The 18,875-nt window shown below is 50.7% G+C and overlaps 1 protein-coding gene across 6 annotated transcripts in view; it reads left to right on the top strand.

The window, feature by feature from the left end:
• Nucleotides 1-18,875, top strand: part of RCC1L (RCC1 like) — a 28,503-nt gene that overhangs the window by 6,274 nt on the left and 3,354 nt on the right. The window contains exons 3-10 of one of the 6 annotated variants that reach the window (XR_010411976.1): nt 3,600-3,728; nt 4,803-4,869; nt 6,360-6,411; nt 7,182-7,266; nt 9,062-9,243; nt 12,849-12,958; nt 13,835-14,012; nt 15,865-15,950. Coding sequence is in view for 5 of the 6 variants with exons in the window: in XM_064593081.1 (XP_064449151.1) it covers nt 3,600-3,728; nt 4,803-4,869; nt 6,360-6,411; nt 7,182-7,266; nt 9,062-9,243; nt 12,871-12,997; nt 13,835-14,012; nt 15,865-15,950 (906 nt within the window). In the remaining variant the exon portion in view is untranslated. Of the gene's footprint in view, nt 1-3,599; nt 3,729-4,802; nt 4,870-6,359; nt 6,412-7,181; nt 7,267-9,061; nt 9,244-12,848; nt 12,998-13,834; nt 14,013-15,864; nt 15,951-18,875 lie in introns of all 6 variants that reach the window. The other 5 variants (XM_064593081.1, XM_064593083.1, XM_064593082.1 and 2 more) reach the window with 5 other exon arrangements.

Genomic DNA, 18,875 nt, shown 5'->3' with positions numbered 1-18,875 from the left:
TCTGAGATCATGACCCAAACTGAAATCAAGAGTTGGATGCTTAACTGTCCAAGCCACCCAGGCACCTCGCCTGATTTATAAATTAAACTTTATCATAGATAGATATGCAAAAGAAAAAATGTAGTGTATATGGGGTTTGGTCCTTTCTGTAGTTTCAGGCATCCATTGGGGATCTTGGAATGTATCCCACATGGATAAGGGGGGATGGCTGTACTGGACAGTATCTTTACTGTCTGGATAAACCTTTTCATTTTTTTTTCTTGTTTCCTTATTCATATGCAAATACATTTTTGCACAGTTTTGATCAGTGTGTATTTTCTGCTGACCTTGCCCTATAGAGGAGGACCGTTCTTTGGTCAAGGGTATACGAGTAGCTGTGCTCCCCTGCGAGAACCTCCAAACAAGCTCTCAAAATTCTTTTATAAGTCAGTACTGAAGTCTCTTTTAGCTATAAGATGCCACATTGCATTTGTTATACCGTTCATTGGGAGGATGTTTAGGCATACACAGAAATGGACAGAGTCGTGTAAGGCATGCCAGCGTCAGTTACCAACTCAGCCAGTTTGGTTTTGTTCATTTCCTGTACCTTCCCCTCAATAATTTTAAGCAACTCCCAGCATTATTAATTTCATTAGTAAATATTTCAGTAGGTATCTAAAAAAAAAAAATAAGGACCTTGGGGCCCTGGGTGGCTCAGTTGGTTAAGCGTCTGCCTTTGGCTCAGGTCATGGCCCCAGGGTCCTGGGATCAAGTCTGCATCAGGCTCTCTGCTCCGTAGGGAGCCTGCTTCTCCCTCTCGCTCTGTCTGCCGCTCTGCCTACTTGTGCTCTTTCTCTCTCAAATAAATAAAGAAAATTAAAAAAATAAGGACCTTAAAAAAACAGTAAATGCAACATCATTTCACACCTAAAAATAACAATATAATCCCTTTATGTTACCCAATATCCAGTCAGTGGTCAAATTGTCAGTTATCTCATAAATGTCATTAGATTTTTATTTTATTTTATTTTTATTTATTTTTTATTTTATTTTATTTTTTTAGGATTTTTATTTTTTTTAATTTTTTTTAAATTTTTAAATTTTTTTAAGAATCAATTTGGTTTAATTTTTTTTATTCTTATGTTAATCCCCATACATTACATCATTAGTTTTAGATGAAGTGTTCCATGATTCATTGTTTGTGCATAACACCCAGTGCTCCATGCAGAACGTGCCCTCCTCAATACCCACCACCAGGCTTAATCATCCTCCCACCCCCCTCCCCTCTAGAACCCTCAGTTTGTTTTTCAGAGTCCATCGTCTCTCATGGTTCGTCTCCCCCTCCGATTTCCCCCCCTTCATTCTTCCCCTCCTGCTACCTTCTTCTTCTTCTTTTTTTTTTCTTAACATATATTGCATTATTTGTTTCAGAGGTACAGATCTGAGATTCAAGAGTCTTGGACAATTCACAGCGCTTACCAGAGCACATACCCTCCCCAGTGTCTATCACCCAGTCACCCCATCCCTCCCACCCCACCCCAGATTTTTATTTTTTTGAGAGAGAGAGAATGAGAGACAGAGAGCATGAGGGGGAGGAGGGTCAGAGGGAAAAGCAGACTCCCTGCTCAGCAGGGAGCCCAACGCGGGACTCGATCCCAGGATCCTGGGATCATGACCTGAGCCGAAGGCAGTTGCATAACCAACTGAGCCACCCAGGTGCCCTAGATTTTTATTTTATTTTTTAAAAATTCGTTTGGATCAGTATCCAGATAAGGCCCAGACATTGCAATCAGTTGATAAAATTTTTATTTTTATTTTATTTATTTATTATTATTATTTTTTAAGATTTTATTTGACAGAGAGAGACACAGCGAGAGAGGGAACACAAGCAGGGGGAATGGGAGAGGGAGAAGCAGGCCTCCTGCGGAGCAGGGAGCCCGATGCGGGGCTCGATCCCAGGACCCTGGGATCGTGACCTGAGCCGAAGGCAGACGCCCAATGACTGAGCCACCAAGGCACCCCTTTATTTTTTATTTTTTTTAAAGTAGGTTCCGCACCCAACGTGGGGCTTGAACTCAGGACCCTGAGATCAAGAGTCCCATGCTGTACCGACTGGGCCAGCCAGGCACCCCAGTTGCTAAGACTTTTAAGTCTTTTAAGTCTATATAATCTTTTTTTTTTTTGAAGCTTATTTACTGAAAAAATTATATTGGCAACCAGCTCAGCCAACTGTATTTATGAATCAAAGAAATAAAGGCTTACTTTTTAAAAAAAAAAAAAAAAAAAAGGGAAGAAAAGAGAAGAGGGACGCCTGGCTGGTTCAGTTGGTGAAGTGTGCGACTCTTGATTTCGGGGTTGTGGGTTCGAGCCCTACAGTGGGTGTAGAGATTACTTAAAGATAAAATCTTTAAAAAACTAAAAAAAAAAAAAAAAAAAAAAATCACACTGTTTATCCTATAGAATTCTCCAGTCTGGAGTTTGCTGTGGTTCTGTTTAAGCTCCTGATAGCTGTATTTACAGCCAGGTTCCCCTTAAATGATATGTATTTACTGCTTCCCAGGCCCTTAGGAGTCTATGCAGATAGTAATAGGAGATGTGTACGCTAACACTGTCTGTGGAGTGACTTCTAAGAAACTTTCCCCTTACTTAAAAATCAAAATTTTCAGGGGCGCTTGGGTGGCTCAGTTGGTAGAGTGTGCAACTCCAGGATCTCAGGGTCATGAGTTGAGCCCCACGTTGGGTGTAGAGCTTACTGTAATTAATAACAAATTCATTAAGAAAAGTTTAATTTGGGGGCACCTGGGTGGCTCAGTTGTTAAGCGTCTGCCTTCGGCTCAGGTCATGATCCCAGGGTCCTGGGATCGAGCCCCGCATCAGGCTCCCTGCTCAGTGGGAAGCCTGCTTCTCCCTCTCCCACTCCCCCTGCTTGTGCTCTCTCTCTCACTGTATCTCTCTCTGTCAAATAAATAAATAAAATCTTAAAAAAAAAAAAAGTTTAATTTTAAAGATTTTATTTTATTTTCAAAGTAATCTCTATATTCAACATGGGGCTCGAGCTCACGAGCCTGAGATCAAGAGTCTCATGCTCTACCGACCGAGCCAGCCAGGCGCCCCTAGAATTTTCTTTTTTGACTAGAGAGCTTATTTGCATTCTTCAGAATCCTACAGGTGCACTAGAGCATATGGTGAAAAGGCTGCTTTCTGCCTCTGTCCTCCCAGCCGCACAGTTTTTCTCCCTGAAGACAACCTGTGTTAACAGTTTCCAGTTTCTCCTTCTGGAGAGATGTAATGCATATGCAAGCAGATGCTTCTACATATTCTTTTCCCCACTTTTTAATACAAGCGGTATCGTTACCGGTTAGTGGGTCTTACAGGAGGAAAATGCCTTCATTCTCCTTAGATGCAAATGGTGTTAATTGACACGGGAAGGCTCATTGGAGCCAGTGGGGTGCAGCGGGTCCAGACCTGGGGCCTGGGGCTCTCGTCTTAGCTCTGCCACTAGCTTATGTGCCTTGATGAGTCACTCTGATCTGTGACTGTGGGGTGGTGTGGGGGTCGGACAGCATGATGCTGTGACTCTCCATCCGTGTGACGCGCCGTGAACCTGCGCGTTCTTTCAGCCAGGGGATACGAGTATGTTCTGGAGCCCTCGCCCGTCCCACTGCCTCTGGACAGACCTCAGGAGACCCAGGTGCTGCAGGTCTCCTGTGGCAGAGCCCACTCTCTCATCCTGACAGACCGTGAAGGAGGTGAGTTGGCCTGTTCCAGGTTCATGGAGGGTGGGGGGGACCCCTTGGCCTTGGCTTGAAGCTGGTTCATTTGATGGAACCACATGTAGTTAGTGAGGCTCCTGGCATTTTCCGAGCAAATCGGGAGGATGGCTCAAGATCACCACATTGGGCAGATCCTGCCAGCTCTTTTATGTTCTCTGCTCTCTGTGATTCTTCGAAAACCTCAGGTATTTATAAATGTGACAGTGTGCACCAGGTCGCCTTAGCAAGGCCTCCCACCCACTTGCTTTGCCGTGAAGTCACTGAGCCGGGCTGTGCGTGTAGACGGTGTTTTGTGTTGTGAAAGGAGCCTGTTTGCTAGCACTTTTTCAGCTGTTGGGCTTTCAGAGTCCACATAACACGGACTCTCCCGAAGAGTGATTGTTTCCAGGGAAAGGCCCTCTTGACTAAATGTTTCCAATTTCATTTTCTGGCTAAGTGTGCTTTGTGGGAAAAGGCAAAGGTGGTGTTCAGGAACTCTTTCAAGAGCAGCTTTGGCAGGGCGCCTGGGTGGCTCAGTCGTTAAGCATCTGCCTTCGGCTCGGGTCATGATCCCAGGGTCCTGGGATTGAGCCCTGTGTCGGGCTCCCTGCTCGGCGGGAAGCTGCTTCTCCCTCTCCCTCTGCCCCTGCTTGTGTTCCCTCTCTTGCTGTGTCTCTCTCTGTCAAATAAATAAATAAAATCTTTAAAAAAAAAAGAGAGAGTACCTTTGGCATGGAGGGCAACTTGCCCTCTGGTGACAGGTCCAGGGAGTGGGGGTGCTGGGGCCTTCCCCAGGGGGTGCTTGGCTCGGAACGTGGCAATTGTGAGAGGTGGAACAAGGACCTGCAGGGGAAGGCAGAGGGGACCGTCAAGGTGGCCCAGGCTGTTGCTGCAGGGCCAGGCCCCCAGCACGCCTGTGGGCGTGTCTGCAAAGGCTGGGGTGTCAGGGAAACTGGGCGCTTAGGGTGAGTGGTTGGACTAAGACCACTTCTGAGACCCCCTTGCAAGGCCTCACATTCTGGGATCCCATGAACCTGCAGAGCTGATTTCACTGGTGGTGTTACTCTTCAGTCTTCAGCATGGGAAACAATTCTTACGGGCAGTGCGGAAGAAACGTGGTCGAAAATGAAATTTACAGGTGAGTTCCCCAAAGGACTTCCCCAAATCGTGTTAAGCATTTAACATTTCTCGTGTGGTTACTAAGTGATAGACCCACAGAGCAGGAAATGGCACTCTTCCCCCTGCTTGAGAAGTCACTGGAAAGCTGTGGAGGGTATTGTTCCATTGCGGGTTGAGCTCCATATGGTAGCTTGGTGGAAGGGAGGGAGGTCGGGTGTTGATTGTGGTGTGTAGAACTTCTTTTGAATTAGTTTTTTATTTTTACCAATTTGATTAACTTTATTTTTTTTAAATTTTTTTAAAATTTTTTTATTTTTTTAAGATTTTATTTATTTGTGAGAGAGACGATGAGAGACAGAGAGCATGAGAGGGAGGAGGGTCAGAGGGAGAAGCAGACTCCCTGCTGAGCAGGGAGCCCGATGTGGGACTCGATCCCGGGACTCCAGGATCATGACCTGAGCCGAAGGCAGTCGCCCAACCAACTGAGCCACCCAGGCGCCCCCAATTTGATTAACTTTAAAAATTCTTCTCTGTTCCATTCTTATTTATTTCAGTCTTTTTTTTTCCCCCAAGATTTTATTTTTAAGTAATCTCTACACCCAATATGGGGCTTGAACTCACAGCCCTGAAATCAAGAGTCGCATGCTCTACCCATTGAGCCAGACCCTTATTTATTTTGGTCTTTAAAAAAATTTCCCTCTCCTTCCTCACATTATGCTGTTGGGTCTAAATACAAGTCTCACCTCTGACAGCATATTAAAATCACCAAAGGGGGCGCCTGGGTGGCTCAGTTGGTTAAGCGACTGCCTTCGGCTCAGGTCATGATCCTGGAGTCCCGGGATCGAGTCCCGCATCGGGCTCCCTGCTCGGCGGGGAGTCTGCTTCTCCCTCTGACCCTCCCCCCTCTCATGTGCTCTCTCTCTCATTCTCTCTCTCAAATAAATAAATAAAATCTTTAAAAAAAAAATAAATAAAATCACCAAATATAAAAAATAAATAAAATCACCGACACCTGGATGGCTCGGTCTGTTAAGCATCTGCCTTTGGCTCAGGTCATGATCCCAGGGTCCTGGGATCAAACCCCACATCGGGCTCCCTGCTCAGTGGGAACCTGCTTCTCCCTCTGCCGCTCCCCCTGCTTGTGCACTCTCTCTCTCTGACAAATAAATAAATAAAATCTTAAAAAAAAAAATCACCCAAGGCAGTGGGGGGGCACCCGGTTGGCTCAGTCCATAGAGCATGCGACTCTTGATCTTGGGGTTTGAGTTTGAGCCCCACATTGGGCATGGAGCCTATTTAAAAAAAAAAAAATCACCAAAGGGTTGTTGTTTTGTTTTGCTCTCATGCCTAGGCCTACCTCTGCCCTATATTTGACTTTGAGAGTTTCCCTAACAGTTACTGTGTGCATGTGGGGTCCGTCATTTAGGGGTGATGGGCAGGGGCAGAACCACACAGTGCTTTTACCTTGACCATATCTCTTGCTTCTCCCTAAATTGCTCCTGGCTTCAGTGAAAGTCACAAAGTCAACAGAATGCAGGACTTCGATGGGCAGGTGGTCCAGGTAAGAGGCACATGCTGAGAGCCACTCATCTAGCCCTTGGGGGTGCCTTTGCAGGGGTGAAAGGTGGGGGGGTGGGATGATGGCAAATTGGTTAGGGCAATTATCTCAATTAATAAATTATTTTAGTAAAAATTATTGCCTGCCTCCTGTAGGTCAGGAGGGTATTGGTTTCCACTAGGTTATGGGGGTACAGAGTTTAATAAGGTTTGGGGGGCTAACACTCTAAGGGGGCAGCACAGGTTAAGCTAGCTGTGTGTGTCCCAGGCTTTCCATATCTTGCTCGGTGCAGAGCCTGGCACATGGTCAGTACTTACAATAAATACTTAAATACATAAGCGGATGCTTACAGGAAGGGCCCTGAGAGCACAGAAGGAGAATTGTTAAGTCTCCCAGGGGTGGAGTGGGAGGGGGAGAAGGCATCGTGGGAGATGGCAGAGGCGTGTATCAGATAGACCAGGGCTGGGTGGTAGGAAAGGTGTTATGGTAGAAGGAGGGGGCAGCCTGAGGGCTTGGAAGGGAAGATGGGGAGCTAGTGACAAAGATCGGAGGCCAGTAGGGAGGCTGAGGAGGGGAACGGGGAGGAGTGAGGCTTATGGAGGAGGGGACTGAGCAAGAATAAGATGTGGAGGCCGTGCGGGGCAGCCTGTTGGGCCCGGCTGGCTCGCCGCTCGGGAGTGGTAGGGAATGTGGGGAGCTTTGGGTCCATCGATCGACCAGGACACTGGGCTTCCAAGGATTTCTCTTTAGCCTCACCGCTGTTTGTCTGACAGGTGGTTTGTGGCCAGGACCATAGCCTGTTCCTGACGGACAAAGGAGAAGTCTACTCTTGTGGCTGGGGCGCCGACGGGCAAACAGGTAGTGGGCCCTTCCCCCCGGGGATGGTGCACTAGGGAGCTGTGAGCTGTAGGGTGAAAAGTGAAAGCCCCACTTGCTGGAGATGACCACAGTTGACAGTTTCCCGGTGCCATTCCAGAAACTAGCTATCACAGGTGACACTTCTGTGGCCTCCCTGCCCTTCCTTGCTGGGCTTGGCGTCCAGCCGTGCAGGCCCCTTGCAGTCACTTCCTGGAGCCGGCCTCCTCTTGTAGCCAGAGGGCCTTGACACAAGCCGACCTTGCCTGGAATGCCTGTCTTCGCTCTCCTTTTCATCCGTTAGGCCTCACCTTGGGTGTCCATCTCTTCCCGGAAGTCTTTCTGGGCCATCCTTCCTAAAATGATTGTCCTCCTCCCTTGCAGATTCTATCTCAGTATCCTGTTCCTTTCTTTTGTAATCCTTCCCAATTTGAGTTATTAAGAAAAACAAAACAAAACAAAACCAAAAACAACAAACCAAACTTTTTTTTTTAAGATTTTATTTATTTATTTGTTAGAGAGAGCACACAAGCGGGGGGAGGGGCAGGCAGCGGGAGAAGCAGGCTCACTGCTGAGTGGGGAGCCCGATGCGGGACTCAGTCCCAGGACCCTGGGATCATGACCTGAGCCCAAGGCAGACGCTTAACCGACTGAGCCACCCAGGCGTCCCTGAGACTGACCATCTTTTTATAAGTTCACAGGCCTGTCTTATTTTCTGTCTTCCGAAACATGCACTCTGTTCTTTGCCCATTTGCTGACTTATTTATCTTTTTCCTGTTGATTTTTAGGCATTTTTTTATCCTGTCCCTGTATTTTTTGTGATTCTAGTGTCACACGTGTTTTTTCCCAGAGTGGGGCTTGCCTTTTTGTCCATCCGCTTCAGTTTTGAATTTTAACTGTATTTTTTTCATTGCTTATCGCTTCCTTTTCAGATTTACCTGGCCATTTTCGATAGTCTCTTATTCCTGCTTTTTTCTTTAAACATTGCCCCCAGTTCTTTTTTTTATTTTGTTGCTTTGGTTTACTCTGACTCCCAGGGGCGTCTTTCCTTGTGTGTTGAGTAACTTTTGACCGTGGGCTCCTATTTCGTTGAATTGAACTTGCGGAAACTGGAAGGGCCTAAATGGAGATGCTTTCCTCCAGAGGGGGTTCAGGTTGGCTTTTGCCTGTTGCTAAGGGGTGCTTCGAGTCTGACGTTGCCCTGGGTCCCATTGCGGAAGCCTGGTTTAAAGCAGGGAGTCGGGGGTGTGCGATCTGCCCTGGTCTGCTGCCGGGGGCTCCCCTTCTGTCACATGCGGATGGTGACATGTGTCCCGATCGCCTCTGGCCCGCCCTGCCTTTTCCCCTGTTCACTGTCTACCACGCCAGTGAGCTGGTTTCGGCTTACTGTTATTTTGGGGGGTGTTGTGGGGGGTGGGATGGGCTCTGAGTGATTTCCTTTATTCTCTGGTAAGCCCAACGACAGTGCATTGGAGATCGCTTATTGCAGCATTCCATGTGTGTATTCTCATAGGGTCCCCAGGCCTCATTGTGCCATGCTGTTCTGTCTCGTCAACGTTTCTAACTTGAATCAGACTTAGAAAGCCTCCAGGGTTTTAAAAATAAACGCTCACTCTTCTGTTCATTCCTCCTCTGAGAGAGCGTGGAGAAGGAAGCCGTAGCGCGCGCAGAGGACCAGATCAGCCTTGCCGAGCTGCTCCTTGTAAAGCGTTTGACACTGTGCTCGGCACGTAGGAAGCCGGTGGAAGTGTCTGTTCCCAGAGTCAGTAGCTGGGAGTAACGCTTGGCCGTCGTGCAGGTCTGGGTCACTACCGTATCACCAGCGTGCCCACCAAGCTGGCCGGGGACCTGGCTGGAGTGCACGTCGTGCAGGTGGCCACCCACGGCGATTGCTGCCTGGCCGTGTCTGCTGAGGGCGGCCTCTTCGGTTGGGGGAACTCGGAGTACCTGCAGCTGGCCGCCGTCACCGACTCCACACAGGTACGGGTCGCTCACAGCGCCGCCTGGGAGGTTTGGAATTACAGAGGGTTACGGGCGTTTATGAGGTTCTTCAGGGGCGCCTGGGCGGCTCGGTTGGTTGGGTGTCCGACTCTTGATTGCAGCTCATGTCCTGATCTCAGGGTCGTGGGCCCCGTGCTCTGTCGGGAGATTCTTTCCCTCGCCCCCTGCCCCTTTCCTGCTTGTGTGCGTGTGCCCGCGCTCGCTCTCTTTCTCAAATAGATAAATCTTTAAAGAAAACAAAAGCCTCTTCAGCGAAGCGTGACGTGGGGTGTGCAGTTTAGGCCCAATCACCTATAAGACCGCCTCTTCCTGGCCAGCTTCTCAGAGTCTGGAACGAAAGCTGGGGGTCAAAGCCATGGTTATCCAGCCTCCAATGCGGTAGTCCTTAGAGCAGGCTGTTGGGTGCGCCTGTGCGCCCCGTCCCAGTCTGAAAGGGGTAGGAGCTCCCATGGTGTCCCCATGCGCTTCCTGTTGCCGTGTATATACCTGCCACACAGAGCGTGCAGGTCACAAGTGTGCACGTGCCCCCCCCCCCGCCCCCCAGGCAGCAGGACACGCACAGGACTTCAGGAACCGCTGCCTGTGGCCTGTCCCCACCGCCCCCGCCTTCTCACCGAAGGGAGCCAGCCTCCGTACAGTACAGCAGGGTTTAAGCATGAAGGGGAGTCACAGGTGAAAACAAAAAGTAGAGCTCACTGCATGATGAATCTCTATGTATCTCTCACCTGCGTTCAACAGTTCTCAACTAAGGGCCTATTTAAAAGAACAGACAAAACCAAACCCCACCCCCACTCAGAAACCCGAGACACAATTCACCATTTTCAAGTGTAGAATTTAGTGGTTTTTAGTGTAGTCTTGAGTTGTGCAGCCATCTAATTCCAGAACATTTTCTTTACCCTCCTTCCCCCGCAAAAAACAACCCCATACCCCTAATGGCCAGTTTTTGTTGCTATCTGCTTCTCTGCCCTGGATTTTTTTTTTAGAGAGAGAGAGAGCATGTGCAAGGGGGTGGGCAGGAGAGAGGGAGAGAGAGAGAATCTCAAGCAGGCTCCTTGCGGAGTGTGGAGCCTGACGTGGGGCTCGATCCCAAGACCCTGAGATCACGATCTGAGCTGAAACCAAGAGTCGGACCTCAACCGACTGAGCCACCCAGGTGCCCCTGCCCTGGATTATTTTGCAGTAAATCCCAGACGTCATATTTTATCCATAAAAGTTTCTATATGTCTCTCTAAAAGATTAGGACTATTTAAAAAATATATTTTATTCCTTAATACTATTAAACTTCTGACATATACAGAGGGTTTTAAATATGTATTTTTTTAAAGATTTATTTATTTATTTTAGAGAGAGAGAACAGAGGAGAGAGAGGGAGAGAGGGAATCTCAAGCAGATTGCTTGCTATGCACGGAGCCTGACACGGGGGTTCGACCCCAAGACCCTGAGATCACGACCTGAGCTGAAACTGAGAGTCGGTCGCTTAACTGACTGAGCCACCCAGGTGCCCCTGCCCTGGATTATTTTGCAGTAAATCCCAGACATCATATTTTTTTTTTCTTTAAAGATTTTATTTATTTATTTGACAGAGATAAAGAGGGAACACAAGCAGGGGGAGTGGGAGAGGGAGAAGCAGGCTTCCCACCAAGCAGGGAGCCTGATGTGGGGCTCGAGCCCATGACCCTGGGGTCATGACCTCAGCCAACGGCAGATGCTTAATGACTGAACCACTCAGGCACCCCCAGATGTCATATTTTATCCATAAAAGTTTACATATGTCTCTCTAAAAGATAAGGACTAATTAAAAAATACACTTTATTCCTTAATACTATCAAACTTCTGACAACATACAGAAGGTTTTAAATATGTATTTTTTAAAGATTTATTCATTTGAGAGGGCAAGAGAGTGGGTGGGGGGCAGAGGGGGAAAGAGAGAGAGAGAGAGAATCTCAAGCAGACTCCCTGCTGTGCACGGAGCCTGACACGGGGCTCGATCCCAAGACCCTGAGATCACGACCTGAACTGAAACCGAGAGTCGGTCGCTTAACTGACCGCATCACCCAGGTGCCCCTTAAATATGTATTAATAAAGAGATCAGCCCAGAGGGAAACTAAAGGTCAGCGAACAGGATGAGGAGAAGCGTTCCCTGTGGTCCGGCCCAGTGGCTAGAAGCTGTGGCAGATACGGTTCTGAGCTTCCCAGTTAAGCCAAAGCAGAGAAGAAAACACGCCCATTTAAATGATTCATTGTTTCTATAAGATAAACAAATAACGTGTTTAGGAAAATTGTTGCTCTTCCTGCTCCCAAGTCCTGAGAACCTGTCCCCCACAGCCTTCCTGTGGCGGACAGATCCGGGGTCATGGCACTGTTACCCCTGCATAACAGATGACCCCAGCACTTCGTGATTGCACCCAACACACTTTTATTGTCTCACAGTTTCTGTGGGTCAGGAATCCAGGGGTCTCCAGATTTATTCCTCAGTAGAGGCACCAAGACCAAATCCCGCTGGAAAGCTGAGTTGGCCACACTTCATTCTGCAAACCCTTGACCCTCGTGTCTCTCATTCTCGGCAGCAGATCTGGCCCGATTCATAGAGAAAACGTATGCTATCAGATACGAGTGCCCTCAGTTTCCCACTCTGAGTCCTCTACCCTCCAGGCCTCCCCTGTGACGTGATTCTCCTCCCTACGTCCTGGGTCCCATCTCCTCCTGCCTTCTCAGGAGCCCTCCTCCATCTGCTGGGCCTTCTTCCCCGCAGCTCCAACCTCTCCTTCTCCACTGGTCCCTCCCCGTCTGTCCTTCCACCCGACCCATGCGGCCTCCACCTGCAGACTCCCCGTTGGACTTCCCGCTCTCCACCCAGACTGCTCTTTGGGGGTCCACACGTCTGTGTCCCCAGACATTTCCACTCGGCTGTCTCTGGGCACAGTGACTTGCGCATCACCCACACCCCAGTCTTCCACTGTGTCCCAGGTCCCCTCACGTGGCCTCTGGAAATCCTCCTCTTCTTAGTACCCCTGCTGGCTCCCCATTGTGCTCAGGAGAAAAACTAATTCCTTACCGGGGCCCACGACCTCCTGCCGACCTGGGCTCTATATCTCCCCTCAGGCTTCCACTTCAGCCTCTCTGACCTTGTTCAGGCCCCCTGAAGGCGGCCCGCTCACCCCTTGCCCCACGCACAGGCCAGCTCCACTCCTGGACATGCCCTCTCTCCCCTTGCCTGGTCACCCCTGCTCATCCTTGAGATCCCAGGATAAAATGAAGCCTTCCAGGTCCTTCCCTGATGCTCCTCCCCGCAAACTAGATCAGGTTCCCCGACATTCACTCTCTGAGACCCTGGACTCTACTTCATTGCATTCAGTGCAAATTAATTTGGGGTTAATTTTGGCTGGCCTCTTACCTTTTCCACTGGACTCTGAGAGAGGGACCAAGTCACTTCCTCCCTGTTGAATCCCAGCACCTGGTTAGATCTTTAGTGTGTCTTGGACGTTCAGGAAATACTTATAGATTGAGTCAGCGAACTGGGACTTCTCTACTTTGCACACGAGACAGAGCATTTCCGAGTTCTCGCTGGTTTGTCTTCCTAACAGTGTGGCTCTGGTTTGGATTCAGGTGAACGTCCCCCGGTGCTTGCCCTTCTCAGGAGTGGGGAAGGTGAAGCAGGCCGCGTGTGGTGGTACAGGATGTGCCGTGTTAAATGGTGAGACCCTCCTGCGGGCGCTTCGTCGGGGAGCTCTAGGTGGGTTGGGTGGGGCACGGCTCAGGGGCCACCGGAGTCTTGGCTGCAGCCCTCAGCCCGAGGGAGGGAAGGGAGCGTGGCTGTGGGAAGGCCTGGTTAGACTGGGCTCAGTTTCATAGACGGTGAGGGTGACGTTCTTGACAGAAGGATAGTAGCCATGATTCAGATGTAGACAAATAGACGGTGACGGGGCCAAGTCCTTCCAACCTCTGTAATAATAGCAGACCTCTGGGATCTGCTCCTGCCTCTCCCTTTGCCTGGGCCGGAGACTCAGCCCTGCCTTCCCCAGGGAGGCTGTGCCAGAAGAGAAGAGAGAAGGGCAGAGAGGAGAAGGGCCGTCGGGTGTGGATACCGAGGCCCATGGCCCTGGGACTACATGTCTGGCACCGCTGAGGAGCATTAAACCTATGACCAAAATACTCATTTCTGAGACTTTTAGGAATCTGGCCAGAGGTTGGTTGTGTACTTGGCTTGCTCTCACAATCGGTGTGAAACGCAGAACATCTGTGTGGGAAAAATCGTCCTTCTGAGCCTCCCCTGTGCTCGCCCGGCTGCTGGGTGACAGATGACCCGGGCCCGTCCCGGTTACGCTCTGGATGTGGGAAGTTTGTGTCCTGAGATGGGTTAGCTGGCTAGACGTCCACCACAGGCGAGAATTGGAAAGAGGAGAGAAGAAACATGATTTTAGATCTCTGTCCGTGTGTTCTTGCCAAGCAAGGAGGGGGGGAAAAAAAACCCATCCGCGTGGATACAGTGGATCTTGGTGGTGCGGTCTGAATTTCCAGTGAGGGCGGGCTGTGCTTGGTTCGCCTGACTGACCACTGTGCTCTAACGCAGGAGAAGGACAGGTTTTCGTCTGGGGCTACGGAATTCTTGGGAAAGGACCGAACCTTATGGAAAGTGCGCTTCCCGAGGTGATCCCGCCCACTCTCTTCGGCCTGACGGAGTTCAACCCGGAAGTCCACGTTTCCCTCATCCGATGTGGCCTCAGCCACTTTGCTGCCCTGACCAGTAAGTAAGTGGCCAAGCCTGAGTGACCCTGGGGGCTGGCAGAGCTTAGCTGTGTCAGGTGCAGCCACAGCCTCACGCTGCACTCTCCCTTCTCTGTGTGGACCCTTCCAGAGAGCGGCTAAGCCACGAGTTGCTTGGCCTTGAGGTCCTGTGATGTGCATCTTCTCTTCATCCTGGAGTCCTGTGTTTTTGGTTCATTTGGCTTGTGGTCAGGCTAACGGTAAAGCGAGTTTCCTCAAGAGGGCGCCAGTCGGTGGTAGGAGAGGGGTACCAGCAGACGGCCGCAGAGGGGTCTGGCGAATCCACGGTGGGTAACCAGGAGGTGATGTGTGGGACGGCAGGAGGCGGGTCTGGAAGCCCATCCTGTGGTTTCTCGGAGGCCAGTCTGCCCGAGTCCTCCAGAGGGATCAGAGGCCACGATGGAGGTTTTCGCAAAGCGTTGCCAGATTACAAAGCCATCAAATATCCCGTGACTCGCTGGCATCTGGCTGGCGTGTCCACTGTGTCTTACTCCACCTTGGTGAGCGTTGCTGGTTCGGTTTGCCACTCTGTCGCTGACTTAACAGTCAGATTGAACTAAATTCATTTCACGTTGTGATTCTCAAGTAAATTCGCGGTTTCCTTGCGATTAGAAAATCTTCTCATTTCATGGGAAGTAATTGTTTCCTTTTGAAACAGCTGGGCTGGGATGTTGAGTTTGGGTCGTTCTGAGTCACAGGAGTTTTCTGAAGCTGTTTTGCTTGAGCCAATGAGAATCCGTATGGCCGAATTCTGGAGGCAACAAAGATCTATTTTCCAGGATATTTCCGGGCTTAAACTCTGCGCAGAGTCACATTCTTGGAAATCCATACGAAGTGTTCGACTGCGGTGGACTGTTTTCTGTTTGCTGTCATGCCTTGTGGCCGCTGTGGGTCCCATTGATTTTCCCCAGGACCCGGTGGCCACCCTCCACGTGCTGGTTACTGCCCCTTAGAAGGGGGAGTGCCAGAGCTGGGGTTTCTGCCCCGTCTGTGGGCCCAGCATTTGCATCCTGCCAGCTGGGGGTTGGCGTCGGTCGGTTTACCCTGAGGTCTGCTCACGTTTTTTTGCGGGGGGGGCAGACTGAATTGTTCTGTCGAACAGATAAAATCTGAGGGGGGAGGACCGAGGAGGATGGTGAGATCAGAGGGCTGAGACTGCTCATAACAAAGGGGCTGTGGGTGGTGCCCTGCCAGGGCTGGGGGCCCGTCCTGCAGGTTGGCATTCCCAGGGCCCCCCTCTGCCTTCAGTCTGCTGGGCTGTCCTCCTCCCTCGTGGCACTTTTTACAATTTGTAAACATCCATTTTTACAGTGAGGTTTGCTCACGTGTCTGGGTCTTGCTCTGTGACTCGCCATAGCCCCATGAGGACAGGGACCGTGCGTGTTCAGTCGCTGCCCTGTCCCAGCTCCTGGCACACGGATGAAGACCTGGCCCACAGAGGCGCTGGTCACTGTATCTCTTGACCCAATGGTCCCAGGATACGGAAAGCAGACAAGGAATGACAGATCGTCCTGCTTCTCACCCGGTCAGGGCGTGACCTGGGCTCGAGAGGGGCTCAGCTGTCAGGCTTTGAGGAGGGGGTGTGCAGAAGGGGCGAGCAGAGCGGGCTGTGTGTGGAGCCACCTGGCCCCAGAGCACCGCGCCTGCACCAGTCCCCCGCGTGACGGACGCAGCGTGCATCCATTCAAAGGAAAGCATTAAGGCCGGGTAGAAATCGAAATTGAACAGAGGGCCCTGTTGGTTCCTGGTTCTAGAAGGCCTGTTCTCATGACCCTCCTCCTGGAGACCTGCTCTTGGTCTAGCCCCAACCAAACTACCATTTTCCTTTCTTTGCAGACAAAGGAGAGCTGTTTGTGTGGGGCAAGAATATCCGAGGGTGCCTTGGCATCGGTCGCCTGGAAGACCAGTATTTCCCATGGAGGGTAAGGCTGTGCAGGGCGGGCTTGAGGGTGAACCCGCTGCGCAGGGCTCCACCAGTGTGCAGCTGGGCCAGCGCCAGGGCTCTGGGAACGGCTCCCCCTCTCCGGTCCTGGCTGCCCCCTCCTGCCCCGCGGCTTCAGGGGAGGCCCCGTCATGGTGAGGAGCCCGAGCAGGCGCCCAGCTCATGGCTCACTGCCCTTAGCTTTGTCCCGGGGCCTGCTGAGCGAGCAGCCTGCCGGAGCGGGGAGCAGCCTGGCTGAGGGTTCCAGTCCCTCGGCACCCTGGAAGAAGCCTCGTTACAGGCTGTCCGTGGGCACGTGGAGTGGGGAAACAGAGGCACGCCAGCGCCCCAGAGAGGAGCAGGCCGTATGCAGGCCGGGCGCCGTGAGGCCCTGAGAGGGAGAGATTGGAAATGACGAAGTTGGTGCGCCAGGAGCTGTTTACAGAGGCCTGTGTGGAGGAATGTTTTACAGCGAAGTGAAAAGAGAGCAGGATGGGGTATTATGTTGAGCGAAATAAGTCAAACAGAGAAAGACATGTATCATATGATCTCACTGATATGAGGAATTCTTAATTGCAGGAAACAAACTGAGGGTTGCTGGAGTGGGGGGTGGGGTGGGAGGGATGGGGTGACTGGGTGGTAGACACTGGGGAGGGTATGTGCTCTGGTAAGCGCTGTGAATTGTGCAAGACTGTTGAATCTCAGATCTGTACCTCTGAAACAAATAATGCAATATATGTTAAGAAAAAAAGAAGAAGAAGGTAGCAGGAGGGGAAGAATGAAGGGGGGGAAATCGGAGGGGTAGACGAACCATGAGAGACGATGGACTCTGAAAAACAAACAGGGTTCTAGAGGGGAGGGGGGTGGGAGGATGGGTTAGCCTGGTGGTGGGTATTGAGGAGGGCACATTCTGCATGGAGCACTGGGTGTTATGCACAAACAATGAATCATGGAACACTGCATCTAAAACTAATGATGTAACGTACGGGGATTAACATAAGAATAAAAAAATTAAAAAAAAAAAGAGCAGGATGTTTAATATTTAGAGTGCCTTACCACAGCCACCAAAGTAAAAAAATAAAAGCTTTCCTTAGGGAGAGGATGCAATTATACAAAAAGAGGCTCATTTAAAAATTAAAGGGGAAAAAGGTTCTTTCCTAAATTGTAGTTTATCTTAGTATTGTTTATAAGTTCTCCTAAAACAAAACAAAACAAAAAGCTCTTCATATTTTTGCAAACGGAACATATGTACATGGTACAAGAGGTATTATGAAGAATAAGTCTCCTAGCTCTTGTCCCGGAGGCAGCCACTGGTACTGGTTTCTTATGTTTCCTTCCAGACGTAGTCTCTGCATCGAGAGGCATGTGCACGCACGTGCTTAAGTATCTTCTTTGAAGGTTGGATTTTAATAGCGTGTTTTGAAGTCGTGTAAAGCATTTTTTTTAAAACCTCATGTGAAAATGCAAAAGCAGTGTATAACTTAAATAAAATCAGGATTTGTCTGTCAAAAACCCGCTGTAAGACGTTTCAAGGCCTCCATATTTGGGGCGTTGTTTCCCTTGGCCGTGGGCTGTCCTGGTTCCTAGTGACCTCGGTAGGCCCTGACCCCTTTATAAAAACTGGAGGTGCCGTCTCTAAGAAAACAGGTCAGAATGGGGGCTTTCTGTTTGCTGGAAAGAAATGGTTGTGCACCGGGGTTGGGCGCAGACTGGTTGGTGCTCGCTCGCTAGTCCCCAGCCTGGGATCCCCCTTACAGGCAAGGAATGGGCGGCCGCTTGGTGGACAGTGGGGGGCAGGGCAGGTGATGCGAGCGTCGATGGTGTGGAGACCCCGCTCGCTGTCGTGGTAGTTCCTCACTTCTCGCCGAGGAGAAGCTTGGCGAGCGGCAGAGCGGCTGGGTTTTGGATGCACGACCGTTGTGCCGGGTGTGGGGGGCTCTCCACCTGCTTCCCTTTCCCCCACATTACAGTGAAGATCACCCATGCAGTAAGATTTGGAATCTGATCACACTGTCCTGTCCAAATGGCCAGGGGTTGGTGCCCGCTGTGGGGCCGGAACCACCCGGGTGCCGAGGCCACTTGCTGTTCAGACCAGAGCCCCCCTCCGCGGACTCCTTACTCGCCAAGTGGCCCTCTGGGAATGTCGCTCCCTGTACCCCTCCCTGTACCCTGGGGTGTCAGGGAGGGGACACCCCAGGCCGTGTCCCCGACAGCTGTTCCCCTTGGCACACTGGCTGAGCCCTCTGTGCTTGTGGGGTTGGGAGGACCAGCCGAGGAGAGCACCTTCCAGTGTGGTGCTGAGGACCTGGCCCTTGCCGTGCTCTGGGGGCCCGGAGCTGTCAGCCTGGGCTCTGGGGGATGGTGGTGGCCCGAACCGGGTTTGGGATCAGCGGGGTTGGATTCCTTAAAGATCAGATTCGCCTCATATTGGGTAGTGGGATCTTAGTCCATTCTATTCTTTTGCACTCTTTTTTTTTTAACGACAGGTAATTTTTATTCTTTAAAAATTTGTATTTTCTTATTAATCTTTGGTGGGAGAACTGTTATATCACTTTAAAAGTATTCCAAGAAGGGGGAAAAAAAGAGTAGAGCCCTATTTGTAGCTCTTACAATGGCACTAACTAGTTATTCCCAGAGCCCCAGAGCCCGGGCTGCTTTGAAGGTCTGAAGGCCCAGCGAGTGACACCTGCGCGCGCCCCCCCCCCCCCCCCCGCCCTGACTCAAACCTCTCCTTCCAGAAGCTTTCCTGGAGGTTATCCTGCCGCACACTGACACAGAGCTCGGCGGGTCAGTGAGCTCTTCAAGGCCACTCATCCCGTAAGAGGCAGGGCCCAGAGTCAGACTCTGGTGTGTCTGACTTGACACTTCACCATGGTGCCCTCCCCTGCGAGGGCCCGGAGCTGGAGAATCAGGTCCCCAGTGGTGG

This window comes from Mirounga angustirostris, unplaced genomic scaffold, assembly GCF_029215605.1.
Source record: "Mirounga angustirostris isolate CCGP_5_RB_7025 unplaced genomic scaffold, mMirAng1.0.hap1 SCAF_5, whole genome shotgun sequence".
In the NCBI taxonomy this organism is placed as follows: Eukaryota; Metazoa; Chordata; class Mammalia; order Carnivora; family Phocidae; genus Mirounga; species Mirounga angustirostris.
Note: the sequence above shows the minus strand (reverse complement) of the source record. Positions and strands in the feature narration are given on the sequence as shown.